The sequence below is a fragment of the Juglans microcarpa x Juglans regia genome, chromosome 2S (assembly GCF_004785595.1).
Source record: "Juglans microcarpa x Juglans regia isolate MS1-56 chromosome 2S, Jm3101_v1.0, whole genome shotgun sequence".
NCBI classification, from domain to species: Eukaryota; Viridiplantae; Streptophyta; class Magnoliopsida; order Fagales; family Juglandaceae; genus Juglans; species Juglans microcarpa x Juglans regia.
The window spans coordinates 4,811,418-4,832,782 of record NC_054597.1 but is presented as its reverse complement, the minus strand read 5'-3'; the positions used below and the strand labels follow the sequence as shown (position 1 = coordinate 4,832,782).

Sequence of the window (21,365 nt, the reverse complement as noted above, 5' to 3'; positions counted from 1 at the left end):
CAAATGTTCAATATACTTGAGGAAAAAGAAATTTCACAGTCAAATAATTCCAGAAGAAAATGAAATCATGAACTTTCATATCATAATTCCAGATGTTCATGCACAGATGTTCAATACACTTCAATATACTTGGAGGAAAAAGAAATTTCACAGTCAAATAATTTTTCGGTTGGAACTTTCAAAATGAATATTGTACACTGCTGTAGGCTCACACATGGCTTCTAAAATTAAATCATGAACTCTTTTAGCTCCTTGGAGAAACATGCTCCCTTGTGCTTTCTTTACTTATAAAAAACAGCTGTAAGAAACTTTTATTTCGTAAAATTGCATCACTTGTTAATAGAAAGAATTCTCAGCCCTTTTTAAATAAAATAAAAAAATAAGCATTTTATAATGATTGGCATATATCCAATTTATATCCTCTTCTTCATGTTATAAAACCAAAGCATGAGGTTGCAGACCAAAGAAAAAGGACTCCACATAAAATTTTACATGGCAGGAAAATAGTGCAGCCTATCATATTTAAATACCTAAAAATAAACAAGAGTTCATTTGTCATCCATTCCAACCTTCATAGATATATAAAGGAGCGAGAGAGGGGCAAATGCAAAACAAAGTTTTTGAAGAGTCAAACATCCTTTGACAATCCCCACCATCTATTCACGAGGCTTTGTCCACATCTACAGGTCATGAAAACCAGGTTTCAAGACCAACATTCACATATAGCAGAGAAATAACGGCATGAGTTGCATAAAAAATATATAATGTGACCCAGACTACAGATCCTCAAAGTTACATTACCTTTCAAAACTAGCGTCAACTGGGAGCTAGGAAAAGAAAAACACCTCCATTTCCAAAACCACAACCTCTAGTCTAAAAAGTAAGGTAAAAAATTAGAGATGATACAAGAAACTTAACCATCAGAAGTATGGATAATCAACTTTCTACTTCATTTTCATTGGCCTAAAGACAATAAAAATAAAATAGCCATCAAGTGGTGAACTCATCAATGCTGCAGGGTAAAGTATTACATGCACAGAAAACAAATATCCTCACCAATACTTAAGTGCCTCAAGAATATATGGCCCAAGCCTTATATTCTGAGTCTCTGGCTTCCATGACATCCCTGCAGATCTTATAAACTTCTAAGAACAGTGACATCATAACACTAAACAAACTAATATATATTACATCATATGAGCAACCTGTAAAAATAGTGGAATTGAATGTACAAAACTTATTTATTTTTTATGCAAACTTCAGTTGTAGCATCATATTGACACTACAGAACTAGAACTAACATTATGTAGGTGTTATAAAAGAAGATAACAACATCTTGCAATTTGTGGAACACCATTTACCCATCTAAGAGTTTGGTGGTTTATTTACGTTTAATTCCGACAAATATCATTAGAAATGTGGACAAGGAAAAACAAAATGTGCAGATTCTCAAACCTTGAATCAGTAAATTCACGTCTATACATTTCCAAAATCAACTTTAACCCCATATCACTTTCCTTCAAGGTCAACTCATCTGCCTTACTCCCCGCGCCTCCTCCTCATTTGGTGGTAGTGGGTTGCGAACAGAGCAAGGGAGATAGGGACGGCCTCGGGCTGCTGGGCTAGGCGTGGAGGAGAAGGGGGCTCCAACGGAGGAATGGTGACGGCGTCGAGGTGTGGGTGGTGGCGAACGGCGCCCCAAGCGGCGGCGATATAGAGAAATCCGAGAGAGAGAGAGGGGTGAGGCCAGATTTGGGAAAATAGGAAAGAGATCGACGTGGGGCTGGGGGAGAAGGAGGGGTAGCCGTCGAGGGGAGGTAGCGGCGGCCTGGTAGGGTCGTTGGCGTCGGGCTGTGGGCGGCGGAGGCTTGAGGGAGAAGAGGGATTCGGGAGAGAGAGGCTAGGGCTGGAGGGAAAGAAATGAGGGGAAATGGCAGGGCGTGGATTTTAAATTTTATTAGCTTTTGCGGCGCCTTTCATTCGCCGCTAATAAGATTTAATTGCCACATATGATTTTTACGGCGATAATGGTCGCCGCAAATAGGTTCAATTGCAGCGCTGTTTCTAATCGACGAAACTATAATGCCGCTACAGTTAACAAATCTTTGTTGTGGTGAAAAATCGTCGCTAAAGGTAGCAAAGTCGCCACAAAAAGTAAAGTCGAAATTCTGCTCCTCTATTTCCCATCTTCGCACTTGAAATTATGCGGCGACTTAAAAAATCGCCGAAAATAAAATATATTTTGACGATTTTTATTTTTGACGATTTTAAAATCGTTGAAAAAGATTTAATTTCTTGTAATGTGATAACATTAGGGCAAGATCTTCACAGCTTAGGGACACGGTCCTGAGCACTACTGCGGAAGGTGGTCGGTCCTCCAAGAATCTCAACAACTTCCTCAATTGACACAGGAAATAATGAAGATCGATTGGTCATGAGCTTGCTAGCTAGCTGGCCAGTGCATGCATGCTTTTTAATTATTGGAAGTTGAAATTTCCGTCAGGGAAGAAACTCGATCTTGAGAAGACGAAGCAAATAATATATATATATATATATATATATATATATATGAATAATCTGGTTAATTTGCAATAATATTGCTATGTGACCTCTTTAAATAATTGTTTATCTTTAACTTGAAAAAAGTAGTACGTACTTTTCCTCAATCGATCCAGCTCGATCCTTTCAAGCCCAGTCTATTAAATTATCACAAGTCGTTTGGTCATGGTAATTAATGACAATGTGGAGGAAAAAGAAGAAGAAGCTATTTGTGATCCGTACGTATCAATGTGAGAGGATACTGCATGCCGATCGACTAGTGTGCTATATTGTAACAGATTATAATAAAAGTTTAAGAAGAAACAAAAAAAATAAACCAAGTATATGTAAATACAACAAATTCTAAATTATCACAAATCCACATAGTAACATATATAGCCAACAAAATACTTGAATCAGATGTAAATTTCATGACAGCCAAGATCACCAAGCCCCAATACCTCTATAGATGTTCCTCTATTGGGTTAAGGATACCATTACAAATCAATTAAAAAATAGCATAACAACTGAAAGATATACTTGAAAAAAATTGAAGGAAGGAGACATCAGGTGATGCATAAAAAAACAAAAAACTCAGGTTATTCCAACTTATCTACTCTTCTCAAGAATATATTTGATCATATTTTGTTCAGATCTTGTCCATGCACTAAAAGCACGTTGCACAATCACAAACCAAAGTAGAAATAAGAGCATCCACCCTGCACAATCACAAACCAGCAGTAGAAAAAGGCTGGAAAAAAAATTAAAAAAAAAAAACAATTTACATGTAGCATTCAAGTGAGTAATTTTTTCCCCTAGATGCAAGTCAAACTCTAAAATTTTGCAGCACATCAATTGGCTTATCGATCCTTTTTCAATGATGCTTATAAAAAAAAAATGAACTTCTTGCCAACTAAAGCTTAAAAGGCTTTGAAATTGCAAGAACAACAAAACAAAGAGAAGTTCTTGATACTCAAGGTTTTGTTGTTCCCGCTTGAGTTGTGGGAACAACAAAACAAAACATATGCAAGTTGAGCAGATATATACAGTCCTTATTGGAAATTCCCTACTAAAAATATTACTTATGCAAGTTAACATCAAATCAAAACATAAGGCTGCACACAATCAAAGCAGAACATTTGTTTTCTAGCCACCAAGTTTACTGGAGGTAGACAACAATGCAGAATCTACATGAAAGGAAGAGTAGACTGTAGATCTAAATCATCAATTCAAGAACTCCATATCCCACATAGGCAAAATAAACAAAACACTATATTCCAATGATACACCCACAAGAACCTAGCAGAAGAATCCAGCATTGGTAAACATGTGCAATATCATTGCATTTATGCTGTATCCAATAAAAAGACTTCTCTCGTACGTTTCTCACAATTAACAAAATCCATTTCATCAATGTGAACACATCATATTAGTTAATTAAATGAACTGCAAAACATGCATATATTACGAGTAAGGACCGAATAATTTCAGTGTGTGATCCTTTGGACCGATAGTCTTATTGGTCGGTCCAAAGGATCACCATTGACCATATATACAATGAAATTATTTAATATTCATAACTATATATAAAATGTCAAAGAGATCACTTAATTTTAATTTTATTAATTTAATTAATTTTTTATATTAATTTTTTTGTCAAAAAAAGAAAAAAGAGGACAATCGTTTATGGACCGAATGGACCGATAGCTAAACGGTCTGGTTCGACAAAAATGATGGACCAAAATTTTTGATCTGTGGTTCTCCCAGACACTCCTAGTAGAGGTCTAACTTGATATGTCAGGATCTCTCGAGTGGCCCATACTGTGTGACAAGGTCGAGGAGTTAATATGCCCAATCAGCTCCCAAACACGCTCACATGATCTGGTTGAACCCTGTTGCTAATAGAAATCGTGTAATCAAGATCCCAAAGGGTAAGATATATGTCGTAATATAGTGAGCCTATAATCAAATCCTAGCAAATATATAAATTGCTAGGTCGATAGGCTCCCCACGAGCGACGCATATCATAAACTGTGCATGATTCATGCCAACCTTAGTCTTGTGCTGCCAATGATCAATGTTGTTGGTGATGATTATGTTCATGATCTTGAAAAAATCAGATAAATCAACTTGTCTGATGCTTTTGGTCCCATTATAGGGAGAGCATCTGAACTCACAACTAATTGTCGAACCTCGTGATCATCGCATCCAACTAGTTGTGTGGGCGAGTCTTAGGGCTTTAGGTCGACCAATGCATTGTGGCGAGGTTGTACGAAGGTCGGCGAATCAAGAGACTTGTATCTGACTAGTCGTATGGGTGAGCTCTGGGGCTCTAGCTGGACCAATGCATCATGGCGAGTCAAGGGACCAGGCTTGGCTTGCTTAAGAGTCGACAAGTTGAGGGACTTGTGTCTAACTTTTGTGTCACTGCGAGTCAAAGGACTCGGCTTGGCTGATGAAGATGCTTTTTTGTGCTAAAAAAGTCAACTCGGTCAGCATAAATAACTCAAATCACAAGGTTTGAGATGTGTCGGTGAGGCCTATGGGTTGTCATGTTTTGTTGATGAAGAAGAATTGGGTGCTGGTGATGCCAAGAAATTTATTAGGAGAGGTATGGTTGTTGAGAGGTATGGTTGTTGTAGTCGATTATTGCTTAACAGAAATAGACTGAGCAAACTTGGGTGAGCAAGTTGGTAGAGCATGCTGAGCGAGCAAGTTGGTAGACTACGTTGCATGGGCCATGCAACAAGTGCTGGAGGAAGGGTTGTTCCTTGTTCTCCATTACGTGTACCTTGCATGGCTCATGCATGGTGCACTTTCCACATACGTGGCACACACTTAAACGCTGGTTGTTAGTTGTCGAGAAGTTGTCTGCCGAGTGAGGTGACCATGCCCGCATGCATGTTAGTGCTAGACAATTTGTCCCGACAGAGTTATATTGGGATGTTAGGGTAGTGCCCGGATAAGGCTACATACCTGGTGTTTAGCACCATATGAAGCAATTTTGTTAGCATGAATAAAATTCATACAATTTTCGAGGGAGACAAACCAGGGAGTTTAGATGTCGCAATCGGTTTTTTATGCCCATAACTATTTGCTATTTCTTCATAACTTACTCTTCTTCACTTCCTCTCTCCCTCTTTCTTTTGTTTTATATTTGTTTTTAATTTTATTTTTATACCGCTAAGTGAATTCCTTTGTGCCGAACACCACCGACTAGTGGGGGCGCTATAGCTTCTGATTTGTTGCTTGAGCAGTTGGAGCAAGAGGCTTCATGCCTGAGCAAACTTGGGCGAACAACTTTAGGCAAGCAATTTCTATTCTAGCATGTTGTGCTTGCAAGCTTAGGCTAGCAGACTCTGGGCGAGAATGTTGGGATGTTCCTGTCTGTACTGTTTATGGTCGAGCAACCTATGGGGTGGCCAAGCAGATTTGGTTCCCGCCACTGTGAGGCCAAGCAAGGTGCACGTAGCTGTGTGTGGCTGAGGATCATGTGGCCATGCATGTGATGGCTGAGAAGATTTGGCGCCTGCCACTATGAGGTTGAGCATGGTGTGGTTGAGGAAGGTGTGGTCGAGCATGTGATGGCTGAGAAGAGTGGGCACCCATGCACTGTGTGGTCAAGTAAGGTGCATGTGCTGGCTGAGAAGAGTGGGCGCCCACCATGCACTGTGTGGCCGAGCAAAATCTCGGGCCAAGGAAGTGGTTGCCCGCCACTTAGTAGTAGGTGATCGAGCAAGATCGTTGGCCAAGGAGGTGGTTGCCTGCCACCTGGTAGGTGATCGAGCAGGACCTCGGATCAAGGGGTGGTTGCCAACCACTTGGTGGCTAAGATGCTTGGTTCGCGGAGCATACCGTTGTCGACAGAAATTGCCAACGTGTTTGTTAATGCTTAGTGGTGACATCACCAGCATGTGGATGCCGTGGTAGGGGGCTGCCGGGTGCACCGTTTCCTCCTATAGTGCAAGGTGTGCATGTCCCCCATTGACGGGGAACGTTTAGACCAAGACAAAAATAATAACAAACTCGAGGCTATCAACTGAGAGCCTCATGTTTCTAGCCGCAACGAGCACGACACAGTACCGTGCTTGGCATGCTCCTCGTTCATGAAAGATGTCCGATTGGGAACAGAAACCTCTGATGGCCTAAGTGGTGGCTGCCGGAGGGTCAAACGGGCTCACTCACTGTTGGCCGCCGCGAGCCTCTCAATTTCATGGTGAAACATTCAGCTGCTCCATGCCATGCATGACCTTCATTCCCGGTGACCACTAAGGTCGTGGCAGAGACTACTGGCGGCCTTCTGGGTCGTCGGTAGTTCCTTCCGGTGGGTCCACGGCATGAGCCCTAGGTGGATCTCGGGTGCATAGAATGTGCACCTGTTGTGTTGCCATGCATGACATTGTGCGTGCCATGCATGGCCTATACGTGCATTGTAGTTCACGTGTACAATGCGCTTCAGTGCATCTTAGTGCACATGCACCCATGTTCCCATTTCTCTTTGTGCACAGTGGTAGGGACGTGCACGGTACTTTGCACTTAAGTGCATAGTACTCCTGATGTATGCAATGCCTTGTGCTAACGGATCGGAAAGTATATATGTCTAGGCAGAGTGCCTTTTACGTGAATAGTACTTGCCCTGTAATCCCTTGTACATAGTACATCCAAAGTGTACTGATTGCAGTGGCGAGAAGCTTGGGTTCCCGCCCCAGCGAGAAAAGCTTTACTCTCCCATTCTCTACAGCAATATTTTTTATAAATATAAAAGTTGAAAAACTAAGAACACTTATCTGAGGGATGTTATCTGCTCGTCCGGTAAATTTTCAGCATGCCGAACAATCGTCTTTCTCCCACCTTCGGTGTAGAGAGTAAATCAGATTCCATAGACGACATTGACTGTTGATACATAAAAAATTACACAACAGGCTGAAATAGGAGAAAGAGTGATTCCCAACCCGTTGTGATTATTCATGCCTCGATTGATGCGGTCTGGTACCCCTAGCAGTGGTCCGGTGCAGTCATATGGTATCGGTACATACATCTATAGTGATGTATAGAAAACAAATGCAAGGAAAGTAAGAGACTGAGACACAGAGATTTACGTGGTTCGGTATAATACATACGTCTACAAGCGTTTGGGGAGGAGAAATCCACTATGATATGTTTGTTTATAGTTTTTCATATCCTCTCATTTTTCATTGTACAATAGAGATCTTGGATATATTTGTTGGAGAAGACCCCCTCGCTGGAGCTCACTTTCCAGAGGTTGAAGAAGAAGTCGAAGTCCCCAAGTCGTATTGCCCTTTACTTTTTATCTAATCCTCATCTCGCATGCGCCTTGGTATTGGTGAGAGAAGTTCACTTTGCGTGTTGACCCCATCTCCCCCCTTCCCACTTTCTCTTAACATTGTCCCCCTTGACTCATGACACACACTTCTCCCTTACCTTTATACTTTTCCTCTTGTCTCCTAGTGGTGGCCTGGTAGAGTACTGGGTCTGGATATTTTATAATTTTCATCCCACACACCACACTTATTTTTATTTATTTTTAATTTTTTTTGTTTTATTCTTCCTAAACTAATTGAATTGATCTTCTACTCATTATCCATACACCATACATTTGGTAAAAGAAAAAGAAAATAAATTATGCGTGGCGTGTAGTGTAAAGATGTCTATTGTATTGTCTTGACTTCGTATATAAAAGTTGGCCTAAGAAGCCAAGGTAATAAAAAATATAACTCTAATGAGTTTAAATTCTTGTTGTATTTATAAATTTTAATTTATAATTTAAATTATATTATAATTTGGGTTCAAAAAAATATTTTTAGACTTAAAAATAATTTTTTACACCCAATGAGTTGGCAAAGGCGACGGGGGGTGGGGCTGATGACATTTTTGACCCCATCCCCCGACATCAGGGCGGGGTAAAAAATGCCATCCCTGCATGGTGCGGGGCAGGGTGCGGGGAAGGGTCCCCTGCCCCGCATCATGCGGGTATCACCATTATATATTAACTTCATGAGACGACCTCTTTTTTTGCCTGGTTTGTAATATATATGGCCGTATGCCATAATTAATATTGAACGTGGGATTGTCATTCTGTAAAAACTTCAAGTAAATGTTTTATTTAGAGTATAGTTTAATTTATATCCTTAATTTATTGATAAAGAGAAAAAAAATATGAAAAATTAAAAAAGAGTCCTAACTGTTGCATGCATTATTAAACTCTACATATATATATAAAGATTGTTATTGGGAAAAAAAAATGCTTAATTACTAGCAAATTAGAAAATTGCAAAAAGTACTTGGACTTGATTACAATATATAAGAAATATGTATATATATATATATATATATATATATATATATATATATATATTGCAAGTTGATTAGTTTGTATATCTGATCTTGTCAACACTTTTGTGCATATGTATAGATTGAACAGCAAAAATTAAAATAGGGGGAAAACTTCCGGCTTCTTCAAGGATCGAGAAAGAAGTCGCTAATTAATTGTTAATCCATTAATATATTTTGGACAACCTAGTTAGCGAGCTAGCATTATAACTATAAATTATTAACCACCCTATTATTTGTGTACTAGATTAGATATCGTTTGGAAAGTGAATTAAGATGAGATGAATTAAGATAAAAGTTAAAAGTTGAATAAAATATTATTAAAATATTATTTTTTAATATTATTAATATTTTAAAAATTGAAAAATTAAATTATTTTTTATATTTTGTATAGAAATTTAAAAAAATTGTAATGATGAGATGATATGAAACACTTTTACTATCCAAACGAGACCTATATTATATATAGATATGAGCAGTGCTACTTTGCTGCTCAGAGTGCACCGCTCAAGCTTTCTGCTAGGCTAAAAATATTTTTTTATTTATTTTTATTTTTTTATTCAAATTTTTATCATTTTAAAACATTTTTTACAAATTTTAAAAAATATCAATATATTAATAATAACTTCTTTAATTATTAAGTAAAGAAAAAAATTAAAAAAAAATAAAATACATAAAGTAACAAAATGAGTGAGCAAATCAACGAATGGATAAAGTAACATTTTTCTTATAGATATATTCAAGTAATAGTTTGGCTTCGACTACGTACGTACTAGTAGTACTATATATTTAATGTTTGATATTTCCATCTTTCTTTTTAATTGATTCCTTTCTGAATAGTGCAGCCAAAGTATTATATTTATTGATTGTAGTATGTACTTTCGCGGACGTGGCCGCAAATTCTTAATGAGTAGCTTCAAATTTATACAAAAATGCTAGTCACCGTACGTACCGATTGGTCCCGAAAAATTTATAAGCCGTGCTAGACTTGGTGAATGATATTAATTAACAGCCATCCTTCGAGCATGCATGCTGCTTCTTCTTGCTACCAAACGTTTACGTAAACATATATTCCCGATCAGAAGTTAGTGCGTGCGTGCGTATTATATATATATATATATATATATATATATATATATATATATATATATATATATACACACACATACACACGAAAGTAGTAGAAGTAGAGGTTAAAGATCGATCAGAGAGAGAGAGAGAGAGAGAGATATCATGGGAAGGGGACGAATTCTAGCTCTCCCATATCCAGCACAAGGACATGTGAGCCCTATGATGGCCTTTTGTCGTGTACTAGAAAAACATGGTTTCAAAATCACATTTGTGAACACAGACTTCAACCACAAGCGTATCGTGAGAGCCGGGGTTGGGAAGGATAGCCTAAGCATGGGTTCGAACAACATTAATTTTGTGTCAATCCCAGATGGGTTGGATCCTGAGGACGAGAGAAACGAACTTGAATTCCCCAAGTTGTGTCAATCCATGTTACTTACCATGCCTGCAAAGCTTGAAGAGCTCGTACGAGGTATTAATAATAATGCTGCTGCTGCTGCTGCTGCTGCTGCATCAGGTGATGATGGAGGATTATCAGGTAGTACTGATGATGATGACGACGACAAGATTACTTGTTTCATTACCGAGTTTGGTATGTCGTGGGCATTGGAAGTCGCCAATAAGATGGGGATTAAAGGAGCTGCCTTTTATCCTATGTGTGCCACTTATTGTAATGCAACGACATTTTTTGCACCAAACATGCAGGAACTGGGGGCCTTTCTAAACTCTGATGGTAAATTAATTAAAGATCAGCTACGTACGTATATATTTTATGTGTAGTTATTTTATATACTTTTTATGCGCTTTATTAATATATTGACTGCATCATTTTTTTTAATATAAAATAATTATTTTGATTGATTACGTCAGTGAAATACATAAAAATACGTAAAAATAACAGTACGTAACAGAGAACATCTTTTATATATGTTTGGCATTTAATAATTATTAAGATATTATTTTTTGTGATTTCTTTTTATATTTTAATCATGTTAAGATTCTGATCTTTAATGATCTATAAAACAACAACAAAACACAACTATTTTTTATTTCAAATTTCAATATAATTAATCCAGGAATCAAAGGATGCGGGACTGATCAATTGCCGGAAGAGCTGCAAAAGATACTCAGTCTCCCAACAGGCGATTTCGACACACCGAAGATCATATTTGAATATTCGGCACGAAACCTTAAAGCCATGGAAAAGACGGAGTGGTGGCTTTGTAATTCAGCATATGAACTGGAGCCGGATGTGTTTGCTAAGGTTCCAAGACTACTACCAATCGGCCCAAATTTGACAGAGATCAGTGGGAGATCGAGGGCACAGATCTTCCAAGAAGACTCCTCTTGCCTAGAATGGCTCGACAAGCAGCCACCCTGCTCAGTCATATACGTTGCTTTTGGCAGCGTCTCAACTTTGGAACCAACCCAATTCCAAGAGCTAGCTCTCGGACTTGACCTCACCAACCGGCCTTTCCTTTGGGTGGTGCGTCCAAATTTCATCAAAAACAGCTCAAGCTGTGCATTTCCAGATGAATTCAAAGGCACTCGTGGGAAGATTGTAACTTGGGCACCTCAACCAAAAGTCTTGAATCACCCCTCCCTCGCCTGCTTTCTAAGCCATTGTGGTTGGACTTCCACCATAGAAGGTTTATCAAGTGCTGTGCCTTTTTTGTGCTGGCCCTTTTTTGCTGATCAGATCACTAACAAGATGTGCATTTGCGATGTGTGGAAGGTTGGAGTAGGATTTGACCCTGTTGACAATCATGGACTCATTCGGCGCAGTGAAATTAAGAAGAAGGTTGATCTACTGTTCAACGATGATAACATTAGGGCAAGATCTTCACAACTTAGGGACACGATCCTGAGCACTACTGCGGAAGGTGGTCGGTCCTTCGAGAATCTCAACAAATTCATCAATTGGCTCAAGGAATAATGAAGATCATAGATCGATGATCATGAGCTTGCTAGCTAGCTGGCCAGTGCATGCATGCTTTTTAATTATTGGAAGTTGAAATTTCCGTTCGGGAAGAAACTCGATCTTCAGATGACGAAGCAAATAATATATATATATATATATATATATATATGAAGAATCTGGTTAATGTGCAATAATATTGTTATCTGACCTAGCTCTTTAAATAATTGTTGATCTTAATTTGAATAAAGTACTAGTACGTACGTACTTTTCTTCGATTGATCCAACTCCCTTCAAGCCCAGTCTATTAATATGGTCTTTCGATAAGAATTTTTTTTCGAGACATACAATCGTGGCAAATAATTAGCTTATGAAACGAAAACTTCTTATGGGAAAAATAGCTTTTTACCATGAGATCACGTCGACGAGTATAACTTTGTGTGGGTGGGGGGCGACATTTTTGCGGACTTTTTCTAGCCACAAATAGTCTTACCAGAAACTTTATCTTCCTGTGAGTTATTATTTTTTTCAACAAGGTTATTAGCTTTTTACAGCGTTTTTTTCTCGCTGCAAATAAACTTACTTGAATTATTTTTTCTTCTCCTGGGTTATTATGTTTGCGACAACATTATCAGCTTTTGCGATGAGCAAAAGATAATAAAATTCAAGAGCTTGTTTTTCTCTTTTTCCTTTCTTCCCCCACACCCCCCTCCACACACCCCATGATAGTACTCTCTCTCTCTCTCTCTCTCACGAGTGTTGCGGGCAAGGCTGTGAAGGAAACGGAGGAAGAGAAATTGAAGGAAAGAAGTGAAGAATGAAGTAACGTAAATAACATGAATAACATAAGGGGAAGATGACAGTTGCAATATGGGAAGTTTTGTGAATAAGGAGTCTGAGTTAGTGATATGGTACATTTTATGTGTATCCGTAATTGGTAGAAACGGTTTAATGAAACGGTGAGTTTTGATGTTAAGAACTTGGGATTGCGTTTTATGTTGTATGTGCAGCGTTTTAGTTTTCTTCACCATTCTGCAAGTATAAAAGCAAATGGTTGATGCATGTAAGATCACTTTTGGCGTCTATAGTTCTGAAAGTTGTGAGGTTGGGAATTCTTTGAAAATTTCCTATCAAGGTAATTCACCATAGAAGTCGCTAATTAATTGTTAATCCATTAATATATTTTGAACAACCTAGGTAGCGAGCTAGCATTATAACTATAAATTATTAACTACCCTATTATTTGGGTACCAAAAATATGCAAGTAATGAACTTAGGTGTTGTTTGGATGGTGAATTAAGATAAGATGTGTTAAAATGAAAACTAAAAGTTAAATAAAATATTATTAGAATATTATTTTTTAATATTATTATTGTTTTAGAAATTAAAAAAGTTAAATTATTTTTTATATTTTGTATGAAAATTTGAAAAAATTGTAATGATGAGATGAGATGAAATACTTTTACAATCCAAACGAGAAAAATTATATATAGATATGGATGGTGCTACTCTACCACTCAGAGTAGAGTAGCACCGTTCATCAAAAACAGCTCAAGCTGTGCATTTCCAGATGAATTCAAAGGCACTGATCGTGGGAAGATTGTAACTTGGGCACCTCAACCAATTAAGAGTCTTGCATCACCCCTCCGTCGCCTGTTTTCTAAGCCGTTGTGGTTGGACTTCCACCATAGAAGGTTTATCAAGTGTTGTGCCTTTTTTGTGCTGGCCCTTCTTTACTGACCAGATCACTAACAAGATGTGCATTTGCGATGTGTGGAAGGTTGGAGTAGGATTTGACCCTGTTGACAATCATGGACTCATTCGGTGCAGTGAAATTAAGAAGAAGGTTGATATACTGTTCGGCGATGATAACATTAGGGCAAGATCTTCACAGCTTAGGGACACGGTCCTGAGCACTACTGCGGAAGGGGGTCGGTCCTCCAAGAATCTCAACAACTTCCTCAATTGGCTCAGGAAATAATGAAGATCGATTGGTCATGAGCTTGCTAGCTAGCTGTCCAATGCATGCATGCTTTTTAATTATTGGAAGTTGAAATTTCCGTCAGGGAAGAAACTCGATCTTGAGAAGATGAAGCAAATAATATATATATATGAATAATCTGGTTAATTTGCAATAATAATATTGTTATGTGACCTCTTTAAATAATTGTTTATCTTAACTTGAATAAAGTAGTAGTACGTACGTACTTTTCCTTGATTGATCCAGCTTGATCCTTTCAAGCCCAGTCTATTAAATTATCACACGTCGTTTGGTCATGGCAATTAATGACAATGTGGAGGAAAAAGAAGAAGAAGCTATTTGTCCGTACGTATCAATGTGAGAGGATACTGCATGTCGATCGACTAGTGTGCTATATTGTGACAGATTATAATAAAAGTTCAAGAAGAAACAAAAAAATAAACCAAGTATATGTAAATACAACATATTCTAAATTATCGCAAATCCACATAGTAACATATATAGCCAACAAAATACTTGAATCAGATGTAAATTTCGTGACAGCCAAGATCACCAAGCCCCAATACCTCTATAGATGTTCCTCTATTGGGTTAAGGATACCATTACAAATCAATTAAAAGATAGCATAACAACTGGAAGATAGACTTGAAAAAAATGGAAGAAATGAGACACTACAAGAAATCAGGGCTTTTTCAGCGCTCAAATTCGTCGCAAATGACCATCCTAATCGCTGTTGTTATCCAGATTCAGCGATTTATTAATCGCCACAGGATCACCACAATCCTAAAGCCAGTTTAGATCAATATCGGTGACTTTGAAAAATCGCTGCAATTAATCTCTTTTTTGGCGATTAATTGTCGCCACTAAATGTATAGAATTGCGCTGGAAAAAATGGTTCCAGGTTCCCACATAATCACCGCGAAAAATTAATGGCAACAAAAGATACCGTCGCAAATACCCAAACTCTCGCCGAAAAACTTGTAATTATTGGCAGCGATATCATTTTCTCGCCGCAATGGATCCTATTTGCGGCGAATTTGTTGGCCGGAAATGTTTACTTGTTCGCTGTAAATATCTTTTCTCATTTTCAGTGATCCTTGTTTTCGTCGAAGTTAGTCTGATTTCAACGGAGGTAAATTCGCCGCAAAAGTTGAAATATCACCGCAAAAGGCTAATTGGCACGGTTTGAAAATGTCGCCGATATAGATATCCGCATGTAAGTTTCTTGTTGCGGCGCATGAAAGTCGCCGCAATAATAAGGTTTTGCATCGATTAATTGATTCGTCGCTGTTATAGTTCATTCATATCTACTTTTCTCGGCGCTCAATATTCGCCGCAAATGCTCTTTTTATTATTTTTTTTCTCCGCTTCGCCCAAATACGTTGGTTGGATTTCATTCACACTTACAGTTTATGTAATTAACACAATGTTTTTCTTATTATTTCAGGTCAGTCATGACCTGAAAGAAAGAAAGATTGGTATCTTTCATGGTCCCTACTGGCCGGGCCGGACTTTATCATTAATCCCTCAACAGCTGCGATTCATGTGTCCCTCCTCAAAACCCATTAAGCCAAAAGAGAATGCTCCTATTAGCTAGCGAATAGATTGGTGTGTGTGGTGGCTTATGATGATCATGATCCCTTATAAATTAGGTTCAAGAAATTATGCGTATCTGAATATTAATAATGCTTTGGTAACACGGCATGCACTACATGAGATCATGATCATATAGGGCTAGCTCATGTGGAATCAGGTCAAAAGATCAAAAGCAAGAAGCAGCTGGGTGGAAATTAATCCATCATGCATAATTATATTGTTCCATGCATGAAGTATTCCAAGAGACAAATCCAAAAAAGAAATGCCAACTTCCAACTTAAATATTTTCTCAAAATCATGTAATTAGTACGTTAGTTTTAACTTATATATATATATATATATATATATATATAGCTTAGCTAGCTAGATAGCTAGGTGCATGCAGGTTCAATTCCCCAACTTAGATCGATCATTACTGCATGCTATGATCATAATATATAACGTTGTCGACATGAAACATGGACGTTGCAGGTTAATTCCAATTTTTGTTGCTTATCCGATCCTCCTAACTTTTCCCTCAAAAAGATTATCGTTTCATGTTGAATGTTTTCTTTTCTTAAAAAAAATAAATAAATAAATAAGTGGGACAGTTAGTAGATAGAGATTTGAGATCAACTTTATCAAAATTGCTTTGAACTCTCCATTATAAGCAAGTAGCTGCTAGGCCCTTCCAGGGTTATGCATGTAAGACAAAATATATATAATAGATCATTTTGCAACTCCTCTTGCTTAATTCATTTTCTTAAATGGTGATCGATCGATCGATCGATGGATGTCCCTATGTCCATATTATTGTTAGCTTAAATAGATAATCAGTAGCTCTAGATAGTAATAGTTTTTGGAAGGATAATAAAAGTAGAATCAAGATGAGAATGGCAAAAAAGGGAGGTTCGGCTATTGAGCAGTTTTAAAAGCAATAAAAGAGAAACATTTCCCAGTAAATAAATGGAAAAGATTGGATAAAAGGGGAAAACTTGTAAAATGAAAGTAAAAGCGGAAAAAGAATTAGGGTGGCTAGCATCTTAATTCACCAATCAAAGTTCTAAAAGAAATCACCAATCAAAAGTAGAAGATAATATAACAATATAGATCAGGAGATTTAGTTTGTGGTTGAGAGGGAGAAAGAGAGTGATAGGAGTGATCAAAACCCTCGTTGGTCCTCCACATAATGCGTTAATAACACAAACACCTAATCTTTTGAAATGCCACAAGCTACAAATCTGCATCTTTTGGTTTTAAGGGTTCCACAATATAAAGTGGAGAAGTATATGATCTTTTGGTGATTCTAAATTAGCAACATAATTAAGGTTGACTCACGCCATGCTATTTATTGGTGTGACACAAATAACTAGCTAAGACCATATATATTTTCTCTAAATTGGTTGATATATATATATATATATATATCTGAAATGAAAAAAAAAATATAGATTTAAAGAAATGTGTCCTATAATTATATCTTAGGACTTTTAGCACATCTTCATAAGCAGACCTTTTCATAACCGATTAGCAGTATTTAATTCACCAAATACTGTTTTTTTTTAATCCTTGTCATTAGTAAGTTATATAAGCAGACCTTTTCCAGTGAAATGAGCTATGGTAGCGTGTAGAAATCCCCTACTTTGTGCAACAACTTCAGAAATTCATATACTATAGGAAAAATGGCAGCACTTTCTTCAAGCATTATAAGAAATCACTAACTTACAGTAAATACGGTAACAAAAACTGGGCCATAAATTCTAGCAGAAAAATCTTCTGATAAGCCAAAAACTGAGCCATAAATTCTACAAGAAAAAGCTTCTGATAAGCCCCAAAAAGAAAAAACAATATTCGGTGAATTAAAATTATCTAATGCCCACAACTGATTCAGCTGCTCAAACACACGAGGCAGATCATACACAACATTAAACTGCAAAAAAACAGAGGAACGTGCACATCAGGTTCACAGAGGGAAAAAATTATTGTAGATCTAAAGACGACAACAAATTTGTAATATAACCTACTTGTGGAGGGGGGAAGATAAATGTAATGGCAGCAAGAGATATCTGGAGCCACGATTGATTATTCTTGAAAACCCCGGATATATTCTCCCTTCTATGTCGAAATGGAGGCACGAAATTGAAATTTGTAAGGGGAGCCGCAAACGTAGGACCTAGCTTCCCAAAGAGAGAGAATAGGAGCAGTGGAGAACACTAGGGTAGCCGATTGTGGGATTTGAAGTTCTGTGAAATTGATGAACCTAGAACGGAAGGAAGAAGGCCAGTGTGGGGAAATGGGACTCGGAAAATGGGCCAAAAGCTCACGATGGGGGAGCTGATGCCATGAGAGAACACTGGAGTGGTCGGAGCTTGCAGGGTTTGGAAATGGAGTCTTTTGGTGCAATGGGTAGGTGGGCAGAAGAGTTCTCGCGCGTCGAAGTGGGCAGACATGGGGAGAAATAAAGTTGGGGGGAAAATCAAAGGCACTTCGTGTGTTTGGCGCCCGTGCGCTTCAATTGTGGCGAAAATCACAGCGACGAAAGAAAATTTTCATCTTGCGACGAAAGAAAATTTTCATCTTGCGACGCACAGAGTCGTCACAAGTAACTAATTAATTCGCCGCAAAAACTCTTATTAATGAAAACACAGCGTTTAAGGACAAACGCGAGTTTACACCATGGCAACGAGTTTGTATTCGACGAGATTGATATCATTTGCATCGATATTTTCTGCGGCGATTTTATAATCGCTGGGAAAGCTCAGTTTTCTTGTAGTGAATTAGACATCAGGTGATGCATAAAAAAAAAAACAAAAAATTCAGGTTATTCCAACTTATCTACTCTTCTCGAGAATATATTTGATCATATTTTGTTCAGATCTTGTCCATGCACTAAAAGCACGTTGCACAATCACAAACCAAAGTAGAAATAAGAGCATCCACCCTGCACAATCACAAACTAGCAGTAGAAAAAGGCTGGGAAAAAAAAAAAAAAAAAAAACAACTTACATGTAGCATTCAAGTGAGTAATTTTTTCCCCAAGATGCAAGTCAAACTCTAAAATTTTGCAGCACATCAATTGGCTTATCCTTTTTCAATGATGCTTCTAAAAAAAATTTACTTCTTGCCAACTAAAGCTTAAAAGGCTTTGAAATTGAGAAAACAACAAAACAAAGAGAAGTTCTTGATACTCAAGGTTTTGTTGTTCCCGCTTGAGTTGTGGGATCAACAAAACAAAACATATGCAAGTTGAGCAGATATATACAGTCCTTATTTGAAACACTCTGCTAAAAGTATTACTTATGCAAGTTAACATCAAACCAAAACATGAGGCTGCACAAAATCAAAACAGAACGTATGTTTTCTAGCCACCAAGTTTGCTGGAGGTAGTCAACAATGCAGAATCTACAAGAAAGGAAGAGTAGACTGTAGATCTAAATCATCAATTCAAGAACTCCATATCCCACATAGGCAAAATAAACAAAACAGTATATTCCAGTGATACAACCGCAAGAACCTTACAGAAGAATCCAGCATTGGTAAAGATGTGCAACATCATTGCATTTATGCTGTATCCAATAAAAAGACTTCCCTCATACGTTTCTCACAGTTAACAAAATCCATTTCATCAATGTGAACACATCATATTAGTTAATTAAATGAACTATAAAACATGTATATATTACGAGTAAAGACTTCAATTGGTCTCGTTTGGTTACGTAGTTTAGATGAGATAAGATGAGATATTTTGTTAAAAAAACGTTGAATAAAATATTGTTAGAATATAATTTTTTAAAATTATTTTTATTTTGAGATTTGAAAAAGTTGAATTATTTATTATATTTTATGGAGTTGAGAAAGTTGTAATAATGAGATAAGATAAGTGATTTTGTGTATCCAAACTTTCGCCGGATTCATTTCATTTCATGCTCCAGTTCTTCCACTGATGTATGCTTCAACACCCAAAAAAGCAGAGTGAGCATTAGGCGCCTCAACATCTTATAAATAAGATCTAATTAAGCAAAACAAGAAATGATTGCTTTTCTTCCATTTCCAGAGGCATGCAAGCTTGAGTTTCCATTTCCTGGTGTCTTCCCGCAGCGGAAAAGGCAATTAAGATAAGCCTCTACAGGTTCGAGTAAAATACAAATAAGATTTGTTATAAAGAAAAAAAGGTATCTTCAATAATACAAGTTTGGACTTGATCATTTTTTATTAAAATGAGTCTGTTTTTATCTTAAATAGTCATTACCGTCACAAATAATCCATATTAAATACTCATTTTATTTTATTGCAAGAAAAACCCACCAAGAGCAATAACACCCAACGTTCACAATGAAATACGTATATTTTATTGAAGTAGGAAGCAAATTTAAAACGTGTTAACGGCCCACCCTTGATTTCAATTTGATTTGCTTAACCTGGCGGCGGGAAAATAAATAAAAGCCCAAATAATTGTAAAAATTCCAAGCAATATTTACAATTTTTAGTTTTTGAAAAGAAAAATGATGGACGTAACCGTGTGGGGAAACTGCAGGGAAATCGTTGCCCACGCGGTAATAAGTAAAACGGCACCGTTTCTGTTTTTTCTTGAAATGATTAATTCGTTCCTCAATATCTTCCTATTTTTCCTGAAGACAACTACAGACCTTCTTCATCTTCTCCAAGCATAGAAATCTCCAAGATAGAGAAGCCAAATCCCCTTTTCCCTTCGCCTTCCACAAGCATAGATCAGAAATCTTTCTCACTCTCATTTCAAAACTGAAATCTTCTCATTCCCACGAAGCCCCAATGTTCATGGGGACCTTTCTTTGCTCGGGAAATTTAGATTCCTCTAATGTTCATGACTCTCACACCCACAACGATGTTGACCAATTTTAGATCTATTTCTCTGAGTTTTTTTCCGCTCAAGACTCTGTTTCTTGTTCATCTTTCACGAGATTGCATTGGAAATTAGCAAATGGGTTTTTGAGAACTCAATCATTGATTTCAATCAATCAACGAAATCGGGCTCCCGGATTTGGAACAGCTTCCTCTCTCACAAATCAATGGGTTTTCACACCGAGAGAGAGAGAGAGAGAGAGAACGGTCGAAAGAAAGCCCCAATGTTTATGGGGACTCACAAGACCACATTTCTTTGCTCCGATGTCATGAAGAGGTGTAAAAGACCTTTCTTTTTCACGTGTAAAGGACTTTTCTTTTTAGCACACTTCAGAAAAATGGTACATTTGTTGTTTAAGTGATGAGCACTTTACAGAAGAAGAATTTCATTTGTTAATGCTGCGAGCAATGACATATAAAGCTGTTAGTTGTCTTATTGTTTTACTGTAATAAGAGGAAGAAGTGATTGCCATTATCATCTTCACTTCTTTACAGACGACCCTCTGCTTTTTCTCTTACCCATGAAGACAACACATAGCTCTATATTCTTCATGTCGTCTTATTTTTACAAGCATCCTAGTCATCCCAACTTTCGTCGTTTTAAATTTTTTATGATTTTTAAAAATGTTTTTATAATTTTTTATTTTACTTCGTGATTAAATAAATATTTTTTAATAATATTATAAATATTTTTATTTTTTAAAAATATTTAAAATTATAAAAAAAATTTATATAAAAAAAACTAAAAAAAAGATACATGAAAACACATGCCAGATGTCCAGCTCCCGCTCCAGCATTATTAAAAAAAAAAATAGCTCCAGCCTCCAAAAGTGACTTGAAAAATAACGTTCACCATGCCCACGCGTGTCAAAAGGCGCGTGGTATCGTCGAAGAGTCCCATTCCACTTTTCCCCCTGCTCGCCCCTCGTAGGGCCCTCCAGGCTCCCACCCCATCGTAAAAATATCTTAATCGAACGGATGGAGTTCAATTGCGTACGTGCACCGGGGAAACACAGGACTTATCTCAATCTTAGTTCGGCTTCGGACATAAGA

General features: G+C 37.4%; 2 protein-coding genes across 3 annotated transcripts in view; both read left to right on the top strand.

Moving 5' to 3' along the window:
- Positions 1–10,048: 10,048 nt before the first annotated feature.
- On the top strand, positions 10,049–12,041 carry LOC121252219 (UDP-glycosyltransferase 83A1-like). The gene is made up of 2 exons (XM_041151752.1): positions 10,049–10,693; positions 11,037–12,041. Exons 1-2 carry the CDS (start codon positions 10,123–10,125, stop codon positions 11,894–11,896), a joined length of 1,431 nt encoding a protein of 476 aa, XP_041007686.1. The 5' UTR covers positions 10,049–10,122; the 3' UTR covers positions 11,897–12,041.
- An 8,332-nt stretch (positions 12,042–20,373) lies between these two features.
- LOC121252222 (UDP-glycosyltransferase 83A1-like) overlaps positions 20,374–21,365 on the top strand; it is a 28,254-nt gene continuing 27,262 nt past the window's right edge. For both annotated transcript variants that reach the window (XM_041151757.1, XM_041151756.1), the window contains exon 1: positions 20,374–20,519. In XM_041151757.1, coding sequence (XP_041007691.1) covers positions 20,480–20,519 — 40 coding nt within the window. In that variant the 5' untranslated portion in view covers positions 20,374–20,479. The remainder of the gene's footprint in view (positions 20,520–21,365) is intronic.

Coding starts and splice junctions, on each gene's coding strand:
- LOC121252219 (XM_041151752.1), top strand. CDS start 10,123: ATGGGAAGGGGACGAATTCTAGCTCTCCCATATCCAGCACAAGGACAT. Junction 10,694..11,036: donor GGCCTTTCTAAACTCTGATG/GTAAATTAATTA, acceptor TAATTAATCCAG/GAATCAAAGGATGCGGGACT.